Here is a 17083-nt window from a genome sequence, read left to right on the forward strand (position 1 = left end):
GCCTGGTGTTCTGCCACATGATAAGAGACATTCCCCAATAAAATCTCAGTGGGGTAGCTAGACAGTAGGTTAATTATGATGGGTCGACGAGCATCAAACTCGGCAAAGGCACTGGTCTGATACAGTGTTGTTACTAGTGACTCGGTTTTGGTGTTCAACAATGTTCTTTTCCAGTCAGGTTTCCCGAGTTATTACACCACCTAATAATAGCCCTCTCCTTCAAAGTACTCTCAAGCACTGGGGAAAAAAAGCATTTCCAAATCAAAACATTTTACATTCAAAATATTCATGCTTATAGTCCAGCTAATCATTGAAATTAAATATGCTTACTAATAGCACTATTAGCATTCATAGATTTAGCAGAATAAATAGAAATGTAGAACTTGTATTCAGTTTGGTCTTCAAGTCAAACCAAAAAGGTGACAAAAGGAACTTTTTTTTAAATGCTCCATTTTTTGTTTGTTTAGGACAATGGTTGACTCTATCTGATTCTGATCTTGATGGGACCAGTCAAATTCATGACTGATTTGGCATCAGTATTGCTGGCCAAAATCTAACTGCTAAAAATGATCTCTTAGTCAATATGGAAATTGTTGATAGGACCACCATTTGCCGCTCATCCCAAGTTTTGTTGGGAACAGTGTTATAACTTTTTCCCATGATCATCTTATTTAAATAGTTTCAACTTCATTCTGATGTTTGAGAATAGAAACTTAAATGCAATAAGAGAAACATGATATTTAATGATGCATGTACAGTTTTTTTAAACAATCCCATCAGTGTATATGGTAGGGATTCTAGACTACCTACCATATCATTCTTGTTCTCCACAAATACACTGAGCTTCTTCAGAAAAGACATCACTAGGATCAGCAACTCAAAGTTTTCTCGATCAAGTGTTTTCACAAGCATGTGAACGATATTTTTGTTCCTCATTTTCAGTTCAGTCCTTGTGTCTTCAGCCAGATTTAAGAGAAGATAGAAGGCAACTAGAAAACAAATGCAAGTGATAAAATGCATGGGGGTTTCAGTGAGATCATTAAACAATTCTGAACTATCAGTGTAAGACGTAATTAACTTACACAAGAATTAAATAAAAGCACAAAACCAAATCAAATCCACCAACATGATGTATGATTGAAGTGTCACTCAAAACAAAAAATGACAGGAGGTATCATTTATTTTAAATGAATTGTTCAATGGAACTTAAAAATACTTAAATCCATATCTAAATTATCACACAAATAAAGACCAGTTTTCACTAGTAGGTAAATAGAATGTAAGAGGGATGGTGAAGGTGAGGTTTTTTCAATTAGTTATTCCAAACAAAACCATAAATGCTCATAAAGGAGAAATGACTGATTTCTCTTCAAGAAATACAATGCAAGAAACCCTCTCCAATCACTCGAAGAAATATGCCAGATCAGAAATTCCTTCATCCTATTTTTGTCTTGTAGCACTATTTTTTTTTTAAATCAAGAAGTATGACCTACCTCTCAACAGTTGTTCTTGCTTGATAACTAAACCTTGATATTTCTTATATGTTTTCTCATAGTCTTTCTTCAGTACCTGGTTATCAGCATCATCTTCAAGTGAAGGCTGAAGTTAAGGAATCATCACTTGCATTACATGAATTTCTGTGTGTTTGAATAATATCCTATAAATATAAATCCATCATGCCCAATTTTTAATTTTAAAATCTGGCTAAAGAGAATTGTCATCTTTATTTCTGTAAAGCACTGCAATGGAGAAAATATCTCAACACAAGTACCCCTGTATCTGAAACTGTGTTAACTAAATTACATCATTTTTATTATTTCATGAAATGTGAGCATTATGGGCAAGGCCAGCATTTATTGCTATGCCTATTTGCCCTTGAACTTGCGAGGCCATTTCAGAGGACAGTTAAGATCTCAAACATTGCTATGGGTCTGTAGTCAAATGCAGGCCAGAGAAGATAAGGGTGGCAGATTTTCTTCATTGAAAAGTGTTGTGAATTAGACTGAGATAACAAGATGTAGAGCTGGATGAACACAGCAGGCAAAGCAGCAGAGGAGCAGGAAAGCTGACGTTTCAGGTGTGGACCCTTCTTCAGAAAACAGAAGGGTCTGGACCCGAAATATCAGCTTTCCTGCTCCCTCTGATACTGCTTTGCCTACTGTGTTCATCCAGCTCTACACCTTGTTATCTCAGATTCGCCAGAATCAGCAATTCCCACTATCAGTGAATTAGACTGTTTGTTTTTGCTTTTATTTAATAGATGCTATCAGACCTGTTTTGCAAAAACAGATCTGATAGCATCTATTAAATAAAAGCAGTAACTGTTTTGAGACCAATGACCCTTTGTCAGTCACTAGACTGAGAAGGTTAACACCATTCCTCTCTCTACAGATGCAGCCAGACCTGCTGAGTTTCTCCAGCACTCTCTTTCAGATTTCCCAAATACACAGTTGTATTATTTTATCTCTGAGGCCTTTTTACAATAATTGACACTAGCTCCATATTCACCTCTACAGAGACTAGCTTTTGATTCCAGACTTATAAACAAACTTAAATTCCATCAGCTACCACGGTGGAATTTGATCTGTTGTCTCCAAAGACATTTTTATTGGCCTATAATGAAGTCACTATGGAGGCAGTCAGGAAAGTAGAGCTCAGGCCACAATTTGAATAAGGATTAGGCCATTTGGTTATTCAACAAGATTAAGGTCAATTTGATGATAACATCAAACACATAACTTTTCATCCCTTCGATTACCCCATGCCTTTGACATTCAGGGCCAATGTAGCGTACAAAATACCATGCAAGGAATGCCAAAAACATTACATTGACCAGACAAGAAGGAAACTAACCATCAGGACACACAAACACCAGCTAGCAGCAAAACAACACGACAAACTTTCATTCAATTCAATACACTTGGACAACGAAGGCCATCAATTTAACTGGAGCGACGTGACCATCCTAGCCAAAGGCAACCACAAACATGCACAGGAATTCAAAGAAGTGTTCCACCCATAATATAATCAATAAACATGTTGTATTAGACCCCACATACAAACCCATGCAAAAAAGAACCAGAAAGGACACAAGAAGTCTCAACAGACCAGATCATATAAATACTAAGCAAAGTAGAACAACATCGCTTCATCAGAGACCACACTGATGATGTTAACTAGCATGGTGACAAAACGTCTGAACAAGAACCAGCCAGTTCAGTGAGCAACAACCTCATCTGCTTTGTCTTGAATGCTCTGTGTATTCAGGTGGAGTCGTTAGTCTAAAATTCCTTTTCTGATCTCAGGAACCATCAACTAGTTTACTTTCAAATTTGTATTCTCCATCCCTTCCTGACATGGCCTGTTTACACTATTGCCAATACTAATACCCTTCTCTTTGTCCTTAGCTACACTTTGATTTATTGCATTTTCCCAAATTCTATATTTTGCCACAAATATTTAGTTTAAAATCCTGTTTACTTCCTTAGCTAAGCAGTTAGCAAGAATACGGGCCCAGCATGGTCTGAGCAGGGTGAAGCGAGAGGAAACTCAGGTGGTGGTCCACAGCGGTCCTGACATACAAATCAGCCATCCAACCTTAGCACAGGGGTAAAAGACTAATCGAACCATCAAGTAGCTGGCTCCCTTCGAAGTTTGGTTGGGTGGAGACAATCCCATTGGTATAAATCTCACTTTGGCCAGTACTAGTACTCCACAAACCAGAACTCACCTGTCACACACCAGTCTTTGAGCCATGCATTCATCTTTCTAATCTGATTAGTCCCATTCCAATTCAAATGTAGATTAGATAACATATAAACCATTACACAATTTGACAGTCATCTTATTCGACAAGTGTAACTCCTCATATTAACTATGCAGAACCTCATTCTCTGTCTTGCCTGTTTCATTGGGACTCACATGGACCAAGACGACCAGATGCTCCTTCTCCCACAACAAGTACTTTTCCAGCTCTGAGCAGATGTCCTGAACACTGGCACTTGATAGTCATCTGGGCTCTCAAACTTTGCTGCAGAGAAGTGTCAATACTTCTGACTATCCTGAACGCTACATCTGCTCACATTCATGTTCAAATAAAGGTATGTATATGTGGAGTGGTGTTTCTGAAATTATTTATGAAATCTTTTGTTTTAAATAAAAACGACAGCTTTGTCATTTGTTAATTCTAGATTTTGTTACATATGACAAAGGATATCTACCTTCTTCTTCTTATGAAGTTCTTCTTGCCATAGGTCATGCCTCTTCAGTTCATGGTCAATAATATTCATACAGAGTGCACCAATTTTATAGTGCGTAATTAGTCCATGAAATTGAGAAAAACTACAAGAAAAAGTGGAATCAAATTGGTTCACAACATTTGCATTCTGCATAACGCAAACCCCATCTGACCTTAGTAATTTTTCATAGTATGGATGTTACTATCTAATACAACTAAATTACAACAGAATTATGGAAGCAGGAAAAATCCTGAAACAATTTAAGTGCTACTATTGACAGCTATTGAGTCTACTGCCTCCCTGATACCATGATCAAGCATATCACTAAATGGCTCTAAGCATTCCAAAGGTGAGAGTGGACAGCGGCATGAAGTTCAACAGTCATATTTTACAAAAGTTAGAAAGAAGCCTAAGCAACCAGCGAGTATAGAAATAAAATGACTGAGATGAACAATTGGTGCAATAGGGATGGTTTTGATTCATGAGCATTAGAACTGGCTGAGGGAGACAGCATCATTACAGGTTGCTGTCAAATCTCCTGGCAGGGTAGTTTGCAGTGCTGTTGAAAATTGCAACATTACGGGAACCAGGATGTGTAATTGGTAAGGGGTATCAAAGTACATAAAGGACTGCAAGACAGATGAGTGCAAGGGCCAAAATAGTACAGTTAAAATTAGGCTTACAGTCCATGTGAAAGTGCATAGAAAATAAGCTGAATGAACTGTAAGCAAAGATAGTGCTATAACTATGACTGTGGCTTCAATAGTGACCTGACTCAAAACAATTGCATCACTGGGTCCAAAATATTTATTGTATTCAGAATGCATAAGGAAGAAAAGGGATGGATGAGGGTGGCAGTATTCATTAAGAAGCACATTAGAGGGATTTAGAGAGAAGATCCTAGAATGATCGAGGACAAAATTAGAGGTTAAGGTAGGAGTTAAGAATGCATCAAGATATTATTACACTCTACTGTGTCTATTCAGTAAGCAGTTGATATTGATTCAAATGCAGGTGAACACTTGAACGGAATTCAAGAGGTGTGCAAAACTCAAGAGTTGATATTATTGGTAATTGCATAACCCTGATATAGACTGGCTAGTAATAATGTCAAGTCAAACAGGGAGAAGAATTCTTGAATTTTAGTCAAGAGAATGATTGAGGTAAGTATATTTCTGGTCCTATGAGGAAGGAGGCATTGCTGGATCTGATTTTGGGGAATGAAGAAGGACAAGTCGATAAACTATCAGAAGAGGAGCATTCAAGGAACAACTAGCATCAGAGAAGTGTGAAGTTATACAAAATAAAGGCAGATTAGGGGCACAATTCCAACGCAGGTGCAAGAAAAGGATGACCTGGAGGTATACATGCACAAATCATTGGAAGTGCCAGGGCAGGGTAAGAACATAGCTAAAAATGTATGTTTGATCCTGAGCTTTATTAATACTGGTTCACAGCACAAATGCAAACAAATTATTTGGAATCTTTATACTATTACAAATTGCTCTGGAATGGAGCAAACCCCCTCAAAACATATTAAGATAGTCTAGACCCTAATTTTCCTCGCTATTTTAGAAGTGGAAGACATTGCATTCCAAATGCAATTCTTTTGGTCAAACTACACAACTTTAAGCTAAGCACACTTATAGTTACAATACAGACAAAATAAAAATAACTTAGCTTAACTATAAAACCAAAAGAACTGTAAAAAGAATTGTAAATCAGAAGCAAAAACAGAAATTACTGGAAAAATTCATGTCTGGCAGTTTCCATGGAGAAAAATCAGAGTTAACCAGAGTTCTGAGAAACGTCACTTGACACAAAATGTTAACTCTTATCGCTCCACAAGTGCCTTTCACTTTAACTTTTCTAGCAATTTCTGTTTGTGTTTGTGAAATAATTGCAACTCTTACCGGAATGCTTAAAATAATCTGGATGTGAGTTTGCTCGCTGAGCTGGAAGGTTAGTTTTCAGACGTTTCGTCACCATTCTAGGTAACATCATCAGTGAGCCTCCGACGAAGCGCTGGTGTTATGTCCCGCTTTCTATTTATCTGGTTAGGTTTCCTTGGGTTGGTGATGTCATTTCTTGCGTTGGTGATGTCAGAACAGGAAATGACATCACCAACGCAAGAAATGACATCACCAACCCAAGGAAACCTAACCAGATAAATAGAAAGCAGGACATAACGCCAGCGCTTCGTCGGAGGCTCACTGATGATGTTACCTAGAATGGTGACAAAACGTCTGAAAACTAACCTTCCAGCTCAGCGAGCAAACTCACGTCCAGAACCTCAACCTGAGCTACAAATCTTCTCAAAACTCGCTAGCTTAAAAATAATATGTACGAACCACTAATTAACTGTTCCAACACAATAATATCCCATAAAAACACACTTGGCAAAGGCAAACTCAGTAAAACAGACTGTCGGATATGGAATTCTAGCTGCAGGAACTCCAACTTTTGACTTTAACAGAGAGGATAACAGCTTCTACATCCAGCTTCAAAACCCTAGCAACTGCAGAAAGCTAAAACTATAAACCCTGGTTCTGTAAGAGTTTGACCCACCCATTCAGGTTGCTTCTATTCTTCTAACTTAAAAAAAACACCAAGGCCCCACCAAGCTGCCTCCTTTAATGACTTTGAGCAAACTGCCCTATACCTCTATGTCAACCTTTATTCATAAAAAAGGGCAGAATACACCTCTTAAAGCTATATTAACATCAAACCCCCTTAAAAAAACCCATCAATATGAAACAACGGCTTCATTTTAAAAAACGTTTAGTATGACACTATTCTTAGAATACAATTACATTACATTGACTCTAAGCACGCAAACATTCACTCCCAAGTCCTTTTCAGTCTGTTTTTTCTATCACCGAACACCTCCATCTTCCTTCGTCAAAGTTAAGACAACACATTGGCAATTATATTCCCTCAATCTGCCATGTGTGTAATTTTCAAGTTGAATGAAAGCAATAATAAACTCCACATAAACAGTTTGGAACTTTTAACCTTAAATTCTTCCAAAAACTATAAGGAGTCATGATCAGTGTATACAATTGTCTCAGACACTTTCCTGGCAATATAAATGTTAAAATGTTGCAATACCAGCACCAAACTCAAGGTTTCCTTCTCAACTGTAGAATATCGGTGTTAATGATTATTCAATTTTCTGGAAAAATACCAAATAGGTCTCTCTATCTTCTCATCATATTCTTGTAAGAATACAGCACCAACACACATCACTCACATCAACAGACACCTTGAATGGCTTTGTGTACTTAGTTGTAACTAATTCTGGGGCAGTGGTTAACACAGCCTTCAGGCTGTCAAATGCTTTCGTCCACTGAGATTTTCTGCACTTCATCAAGTCAGTCAGTGCAGCAACCACACTGCTAAAATTCAGTAAAACTTCTAATTGAAACCACTCTGCCCCAGGAATTGTAGTACAATAGTAATGTAATAATGCAGTACATGTAATCAATGGTATGGGGATCTCCCCAGTAACATTTATTTTCACATCCCGTGGGGCCATTCATAGGCTTTTGTGAACTCAACTCTCAGCCACGTTCATCACCAAGTCTGTCTCCTGAATCGAACAATTCTGGCTGATGCTCCAAGTGTTCCTTCCCCATACAAATAAAAATCACCAGATCGATGTATATCACACAATTAAGTAATCCCAAAATGACTTTATTGTTTATCCTTGAAATGTGGCTGGCACATTTTTCAGACCAATGGCATGACGTTAAACTAGAACAGTCCATCCAGCGTCACAAAAGTCAAAATTTCCTTCACTCTTTATGATAAAGATACTTCTCCATATCCTCTGAAAAAGCCCACTTTTGCTTGTCCCACCTTTTCACTAGTGGTTCCAAACCTCGAATAGGACATGAATCAGATTTTCTAATTGTATTGACTTTGCCATGGTCCACATAAACATTGGGACCCATCTGATTTTGACATTATGGGTGAGCTCCATTCACTGCAAACCACTTTGATTACTTTATCTTTAACAATGCATTCAATCTCTTTTTGAACCTGTACTGACCTAGAAGGATGTGGCTTAGTTGGATCAGCATTTCCTACATCTGCATAATGAAAAATCAGATTAGTATTCCCAGTTTATTTCCGCATATCTCCCAATGTGATTGTAATAACTTTCAGGTCATCTCGTTTTTCCTCTGGAAGGTAACGCAATAATTTATTCCAAATTTTGAGAACCACCTCATTGTCCAATATAATTTGAGGAATGCCCAATTCAGAATCCTCTGAACTTGGTTCTTCACTGTTTTGTAACAAGTAATATATTCTCCTTTTGCTTTCCTTCCCTATCAAAATGCCTTTTGAGCATATTCACATGACATTCAGATTTCTTTTTATATAGCATCATCAAATAATTTACTTCACTCAATTTCCTTTTGATTTCACAAGGCCAACTAAATGTTACCTTTAAAGGTTCACCTACTACTGGAAGTAACACTAACACTATCTCCACTAGCAAAAGTACAAATTTTTGATTTCTTACCAGCTTCCTATTTCATTGCATGCTGTGCTGCTTTCAAATGCTATATAGCCAACTGAACAACTCAATTTATTCTTTCCCTAAAATTTGACCTATAGTCCAAATCTAAGCAACCATATCAAACACCTTTTTCATTGCTTTGACGAGTCGCGCTTCCACCTTCTTTGAACTATAACCTGTATCCCTGGGTCTCTGCTTGGCAACACTCCCCAGGACCCTATCATTAAATGTAAAAGTTCTGCCCTGATTTGCATTACCGAAATGCAACACCTCACATTTCTCATAAATTAAACTCCACCTGCCACTGCTGATTGGAAGGAAATTCTTAAAGAAACAGAGGATAATCCGTGAGGCAGACTGGTTTGGAGAAGCAACCTAAATGCCTGAGAAGGGACGAACAAGAAGCCAAAGTCAGGAATGGAGAGACTGGGGGGGGGGATTTAGAAATGATGTTTGAAAGGACAAACAGTTGGTGGTAGAGGAGGAAAACAGTTTTAGGTTTGTGTTTATATTAGTCGAAGACAGTTTTGATGGCACATTGTAGCCAAGTGTGGCTAGAACCAGACAGCTAAATCGAATTACTCTGTGCAAGACAGCCAACAATTCGATCCACATATTATGAAAGTACATGCGTGTGTGCCTCCAGAATGGCAGTCAGAAGGTTTCCGTGGGGTAAGGGCAACAAAGCTAGAGATGGTCAAGAACATTGATAGCAACAAATTTGTGGCAAAGGTCAGTCTTGAGGCACCAAATGGACAAATCTTAGATCTCATCATCTTCTAATTCTCAAACGCTGTTGCTTTTGGATATTTAAATCTGCTGATAAGTCATTTATCTGGAGTTCTACAATTGCTATGTTCAGAAGTTTGAAAGTACAATTGTAAGTAACCTTTAGAGAGGCTGAGGAGAAAAGACAATAGCCAACTGCAATAGCTTGTTACAATGTTAACTGGTCTTACCTCGAGAAACAGAAAAATATATAAATAATGTTCGTTGCAAGTTCCACACTTTGCTTCCAGTCTTCTCGTAACACTCGAGCCAAAGCTCCCAATGCAGTTTCTAAAAAGAGAAACTCATTTTAAAATTAAGAGAAATCAAGGAGAATTCAAACAAAGTGAACACAAGTATCCCATTCTACATCAAACATCAAAATGCCCAAAGCAACATATTCAAATAGCAGGTGTTTTGGTAGCAAAGAACGAAAAGACCTAACACCTATCTCATTAGAACATGCCTGAGATCAACTGTGAATCAATAAATCTGAGACATTAGCTATGATTTAATGAAATGACAGAACAAATGAAATAGCTTATCGCTTATCCCACATTGGTTTTGATGAGGTCTTATATTGAAAGCAGAAGTGAATTTATTTTTGAAGTGAACATGAGGGAAGATAAACGATCAACTATATAAAGGAAAAAGAATCCAAAATTAGCTGTATGATGGGGGAGCTGGCAGATCCCATTGTGAACGGCAGCGACCACATCTGCAGCAAGGCGTTCGAGGTGAGCTACTGGCCTGGATTGAGGGTTGGCTGTCTGACAGAAGGCAGAGAGTTGGGATAAAAGGCTCTTTTTCGGAATGGCATCGGGTGACAAGTGGTGTCCTGGAGGGTTCAGGGTTGGGGCCTCAACTGTTCACTTTGTATATTAATGATCTGGATGAAGGGACTGGGGCATTCTGGTGAAGTTAGCCGATGATACGAAGTTAGGTGGACAGGCAGGTAGTACTGAGGTGGTGGGGAGGCTGCAGAAAGATTTAGACAGTTTAGGAGAGTGGTCCAGGAAATGGCTGATGAAATTCAACGTGAGCAAATGTGAGGTTTTGCACTTTGGAAAGAAGAATACAGGCATGGACTATTTTCTAAACGGTGGAAAAAATTCACAAAGCCAAAGTACAAAGGGATCTGGGAGTGTTGGTCCAGGATTCTCTAAAGATTAACTTGCAGGTTGAGTCCGTCATTAAGAAAGTGAATGTAATGTTGTCATTTATCTCAAGAGGGTTGGAATATAAAAGCAGCGATGTGCTTCTGAGACTTGATAAAGCTCTAGTTAGGCCCCATTTGGAATACTGTGTCCAATTTTGGGCCCCACACCTCAGGAAGGACATACTGGCACTGGAGTGTGTCCAGCGAAGATTCACATGGATGATCCTTGGAATGGTAGGCCTAACATACGATGAACGGCTGAGGATCCTGGGAGCGTATTCATTAGATTTTAGAAGGTTGATGGGAGATCTAATAGAAACTTACAAGATAATGCATGGCTTAGAAAGGGTGGACGCTGGGAAGTCGTTTCCGTTAGGTGGGGAGACTAGGACCCGTGGGCACGGCCTTAGAATTAGAGGAGGTAAATTTAGAATGGAAATGAGGAGACATTTCTTCAGCCAGAGTGTGGTGGGCCTGTGGAATTCATTGCCACCGAGCACAGTGGAAGTCAGGACATTAAATGTCTTCAAGACAGAGATTGATAAATTCTTGATTTCGCAAGTAATTAAGTGCTACAGGGAGAGTGTGGGTAAGTGGAGTTGAAATGCCCATCAGCCATGATTCAATGGCGAAGTGGACTTGATGGGCCGAACGGCCTTACTTTCACTCATGTCTTATGGTCATAAATTACCAGATAAAGTTAACAAAAATGAACACTGGAAAGTAATTAACAAGAAAAACTAGAATAAGATTAATGAAACCTATGTGATATTGATGGGAGCAAGGGCTAGGAGCAAGGTGAAACCAGATACTTAAAACAGGGCACTGGTGCTTTATGGCTGTAAAGTTTGCCTACCATTTTGTAGCAATTCTTCCAAATTGTCAGGATTACGAGCTAGTTGAAGAATGAGTGCTGAACCTCGCACTTTGTCAGATATATCCTCATACAGCAGTTCTATGTAATCTTCTACGTCATTAATATTTGCAATTTCATCAATCTGTGGGTAATAAAGAACGAAGCAGAAACTAGGTATTCTTCATGCAACTCATGTAAATTAAATAGTGGGGATAAAAAGACTCAGCCAAACTTCGAAAAACATGTTTCCCAAGAACTAATGTGCCATCAACATAAATCACAGGATGCATGACTTTGTTACAAAATGTTCTGATAAATCCCAGCATCACAATCACCAATTTCATTCAATGTGATACATAAAAATGGATGAAAGCACAGCATATTGCAAAGGGTGCAAGCTCAAAAACATTCTGGCAATAGTACTGAAGGCACATGCACCTGAACTAGCTGCATCCTTAGTCAAGCTGTTTCAGCACAGCTACAACACAAGTATCTTCGCAGTAATGTAGCAAGTTGATGGGATATATTTTATCAATAAAATGTCAGACAGTAATTGTTTGGCCTGAGGACATCCTACCAATCTACTCTCAATCATCAACCAAGTGATGTTAGGAATCGAGAGCAGTGCCATCCAGTGGTTCTTGTTCAAAAGGAACCTCACTCATTGACACCAAGGATACTCAGCTCCTGACCTCAGGACAACCTTTAACCAAACGTGGACAGAAGTACAACTTCAGCGACGAGATGAGTGTGGTTGTCCTTGGTGTCAAGGCAGGAATTGACCAAGTATGGCACCAAGGAGCCCAAACACAACTAGTGTCGCCAGGAATGGGGGAAAACTCACCACTGGCTGGAATCATATCTAGCACAAAGAAAAATTGTTATAGTTTTTGCTTGTGGAGATTGAAATGAACTGGACAGAGTAAGAAGTCATCATGACACCAGGTGATAGTCCAATAGGTTTATTTGGAATCACACGAGCTTTTGAAGCGCAGCCCCTTCATCAGGTACAGAGGGGCAGCAATGCACACAGGCAGAATTTATAGGCAGAGAGAGCATAACATCATACAAGTGCTGAGAGTGGAGGGTCAGATGATAAGTCGCGGGTGGCCAACAGAGTTAGTGTGTAAAGTGGTTATGAAGTCACCTGACACTCCACTCCCACTAGCTATGAGATTTGAAAACCGAAAGAACTGTCGATGCTGTAAAAGCTCAGCAGATCTGGTAGCAAATGAAAAGGCAAGAAGTCAAGAGCTAATATTTCGGGTCCAGTGACCCTTCCTCAGAACTGACTAAGAGTTAATGTTATGGGTCCAGGAACCATGATCTTTTGATCTCTCTGCCTATCAACTCTGTCTGTGTGCCCTGCGCTCTCACTGCACCAGATGAAGGGGCTCTGCTCCAAAAGGTTGAGAGATTTCAAATAAACCTGTTGGACTGTAACTTGGTGTGATGTGGCTTTTGAATTTGTACCTGCTGGAGGTGAATCATTTCAATTGCAAGGTTTCTTCAGGGTAGTGCCCTAAGCCCAACAATCCTCAGCTGCTTCAATGACTTTCTTTCCATCAAAAGGTCAAAAGTGGGAATGTTCACTCATGGTTGCACAATGTTCAAAGCCATTTGCACTTGTAGCAAGATCTTTTATTTTAGGTGAAGTCAGGGCATGTTAGCATTGCTGGATGGCTCAGCATTTAATGCTTATCCCAAGTTGGTCTGAAAACTAAAGTTAATTTGGTGTCAATATAGCCACAATACTATTCAGGAAGGAGCTGCAGAATTTTGACTCTGACACCGAACGAACAGGGATACATATCCAAGTCTAAGTAAGGGGCTTGGATGGGTACTTGCATGGAGGCAAAATCCAGAACTTTGCTGATGCATGTCAATTAACACTCGTGCCACACAACTGTCATGAAATGACCATCTCCAACAATAGAAACTCCAACCTTCTCCCCGTGACATTTAATGGTAGTACCTTTGCTGAATCCCCTACAACTCAATATTCTGGGCCTCACAATCAACACAAAACTGAAATTAATCAATTGTATAGAAACTAGGCTACAAAAGCAGATCCCGCTCCCTTCATAAAATCTAACCACCAACTACAAGGCACATGATGGCATACTCTTCACTTTGTGGATAAGTGTGCCCCAACCAGCAAAGAACACAACACCATTTAGGACAAAGCAGTCTGCTTAATTGGCAACTCACCCATTACCTTAAAATATGCAATCCCTCCAATGCTGACACACAGTATCAGCCATATACACCAACTACAACATGCACAGCAGGAACATACCAGTGCTCCTTTAACAGCACTTTCCATATCTATGAACTGGAAAGACAAGGACAGGAGATGCATAGAAGCAGCAACACTTGCAAGTCCCCCTCCAAGCCACACACCATCCTAACTTGGAAATACGTTGCCTTTCCTCCCATGTTGCTGGCTCAAATTTCTAGAACTTTCTTCATAAGAGCACTGTCCCTACACCCAAAGGACTGTAGCAGTTCAAGGCAGCAACGCATGATCAATTTTTCAAGGAACAGAAAATAAATGCACTATGTAGATAATCCATCTAAATCCTTTGAATAGTTCAGCAACAATAAAAAATGCTAAAATAAGAATGCTGCATTTCTATTTTTCAGAAGCTAGTTCAAATAACTAAAATACATATTTAAATTAAACAACTTACAAGGCAAAATTTTGGACTTCAACCAATATTTGTTTATAATTGCATTACAAATTTATCTAAATCGATCATACTACCCAATTGAAAAGAATTTGAAAGGTTGATATTTTTGCTTTTATTTCATACTCCTCGATGTATTCTGCAGGTATTTGCCACAAGAATCACATCTAGTGATACTTGAATTAAAAGTAATTTGATTGTTTTATTTACATGGTACCATCTCTATTCTGAGAAAGTTACTTCATTTTCCTTTTCAGACACTGGCTGAGCTACATCGCATTTTCATCTTTCAATCATTTATCAATGCAGAATTGACTTCAAATTATCTACAATAAATGACGAATAGCAATCACGACTGTTGAATGTTTCACTCAATAGCTTCTCTGCATGGCTCTTTTACATTGCACCTTATTCATGCAACAGATATTTCATTCATTTCATTCGCTTAACGGCACTTTGTCACTCACTTCCATTCCTTCAAAAGGAGATGGGTCCTTCAGTTTGCTGATCTTATCGCGCTTTTCTGAAAAACAAAGTTAATGCATCTTAGCTTATATAAGAAATACAAATATCTTGTTAAAGCTCAAAGTACAAATAAGAATGATTATAAGAGGCTCTTGGTTATCAAGTACAGTGTCTTGTCCTCATTTTTCCACCACACCAGTCTCTGTTTTCACCACCTGCCATCTTCACCATTCCAGTTTCTATCTCCACAGATGCTAGCAGAGCTGCTGAGCAACTCCAGTATTTTCTGCTTTTAGTACAAGAGCGTTGATGGGAGGGTTAAGTACTACAAAGACTGCATTTAAACAAATATGTAAAATAACAAATGCTTATATTGCTGCAGTAAAATAAAGGGATATTACACCATGGGTTGCATTTAAATATGTCAGATTACCTGAAATGGTAGTTTGAGAGATAATTTAATATTGTAATCGACAGTTAAGGATATAACCTACTTACGCAGTCATGCAAATTGGGGTCACATATTTTGATTAGGTCAAAGAAACTGGTGCAGGAATGAACACAGCAGGCCAAGCAACATCTCAGGAGCACACAATGTGTTAGCTTGGATTCTCCAGCATCTGCAGTTCCCATTATCTCTGGTGCAGGAATGGGCCCTATATCCCATCAAGCCTTTACCTACATGAAACTTATGATGATATGGAAAACCTCTGTTCATTATATTCGTCAAAATGCAATGTTCATTTACTTTCTACTAACTTTTCATCATAAAATAACACCACAAAAGAAAATCAAGTTGCGATTTGCTTGTGCTCCCTAATTTTTGAAGGTGTAACAGGCAAAAGGATAGGTTGAGGAGTGACCTTCTTGGTAACCTCAGCTGATGCCGGAATTGAAACCACACTGCTGGTTTCACTGCATTGTAAAGCAGCCATCCAGGCTAGCTGATTCCACATGAACTGTCCAGAAAATTTGAACTTCTGACAGTCCAAGCTGGACTCGCCAAGTAAGTCGAGACATTCTGTATATACTTGTTGGTTACCTAAGAAATGTTAGGACAAAGAACAGTACACAACAGGAACAGGCCCTTCAGCCCAGAAAGGCTGCTTAAACATATCTTTCTAAACTACAACCTTTTGCCTCCATGTTGTCCATACCCCTCTATTCCCTGCGTATTCATATATCTGGCAAGATGCCTCTTCACTTCACCATTGCTATTATATTCCTCTCCACCACCACCTCTGGCAGAGCATTCCAAGCACTTACAACCCCCTGTCCAAAAATCCCACCTCATATCTCCATTAAAATTATTCCCTTTCACCTTAAACACATCTTCGAGTAACTGACATTTCAACCTTACATTAAAAAAATTCTTCTATCCATGCCTCTCAATTTTGTAAACTTCCCTCTGGTCAGCCTTCATTCTCAGACGTTCAAGTGAAAACAAATCAAGTCTGTCCAATGTTTCTTCATAGCTCGTACTCGTCAAACCAGGGCTCTAGTAAACCATTTCCATACCCTCTCCAAAGCCTCCACATTTTCATGTTTGCATGACAACCAGAATTGAACACGACATTCCAAATGTGGCCTCACTAAAGTTCTGTACAGTTGCAACATGATTTACCAATTTTTACATATGCCAGAACTGAACGCAGGCATACCATGTATGCCTTCTTGACCACTTTATCCACTTGTGTTGCCACATTCAGAGAACCGTACATCCAGATCCCTCTGTATGTTGACGCTATTAACATTTCTGCCAATTATTTTACATTTCACTCCTGCATTAGAGCTCCCAAAATGCATCACTTCACATTTGTCCAGCTTAAACTCCATCTGCCATTTCTCTGCTCAAGTCTGTAGCCCATCTGCAACTGCTGAATCCTTTGGGAATCCTCCTCACTATTCACAACTCCCACAATCTTTGTGTCATATGAAAACTTAATCAGGGCTACCTACATTCTCCTCTATAACAGAAGTTTAAGCCCTGTGTCTTAGATGTTCAATCTAAAAACACCTTTCCACTGCTGCTTTCTTCCATAATTAAGCCAGTTCTGTACCCATTTTACCAGCCCAGAATGAATCCCACTTTATAAAAGGCATCTTGATGGGTATGTTAATAGGAAGGGTTTAAAGGGATATGGACCAAATGCTGGCAAATGGGATTAGATTAATTTAGGGTATCTTGTCAGCACGGATGAGTTGGACTGAAGAATCTGCTTCCACATCAATGACTCTGTGCTTCTGTTTGATTTCACCTTTTCTATCGCCTTGCCATGAAGGATCTTGACAACGGCCTTACTAAAGTCCATTATCGATGACATCTATCACCTTGCCCCCATTAATCTTCTTGACCACTTTCTCAAAAATCTCAAAGAT

General features: G+C 39.0%; 1 protein-coding gene across 5 annotated transcripts in view; it reads right to left on the bottom strand.

Moving 5' to 3' along the window:
• The window catches only part of kifap3a (kinesin-associated protein 3a), a 209501-nt gene that overhangs the window by 121149 nt on the left and 71269 nt on the right, over window positions 1-17083 (bottom strand). For 3 of the 5 annotated variants that reach the window (XM_059647846.1, XM_059647844.1, XM_059647847.1), the window contains exons 4-9: window positions 14707-14762; window positions 11550-11691; window positions 9726-9825; window positions 4221-4341; window positions 1494-1599; window positions 807-989 (exon numbers count right to left, since the gene is read on the bottom strand). In XM_059647846.1, the coding sequence (XP_059503829.1) occupies window positions 807-989; window positions 1494-1599; window positions 4221-4341; window positions 9726-9825; window positions 11550-11691; window positions 14707-14762 (708 nt within the window). Of the gene's footprint in view, window positions 1-806; window positions 990-1493; window positions 1600-4216; window positions 4342-9725; window positions 9826-11549; window positions 11692-14706; window positions 14763-17083 lie in introns of all 5 variants that reach the window. The other 2 variants (XM_059647848.1, XM_059647845.1) reach the window with 1 other exon arrangement.

Source organism: Stegostoma tigrinum, chromosome 8, assembly GCF_030684315.1.
Source record: "Stegostoma tigrinum isolate sSteTig4 chromosome 8, sSteTig4.hap1, whole genome shotgun sequence".
Taxonomy (NCBI): Eukaryota; Metazoa; Chordata; class Chondrichthyes; order Orectolobiformes; family Stegostomatidae; genus Stegostoma; species Stegostoma tigrinum.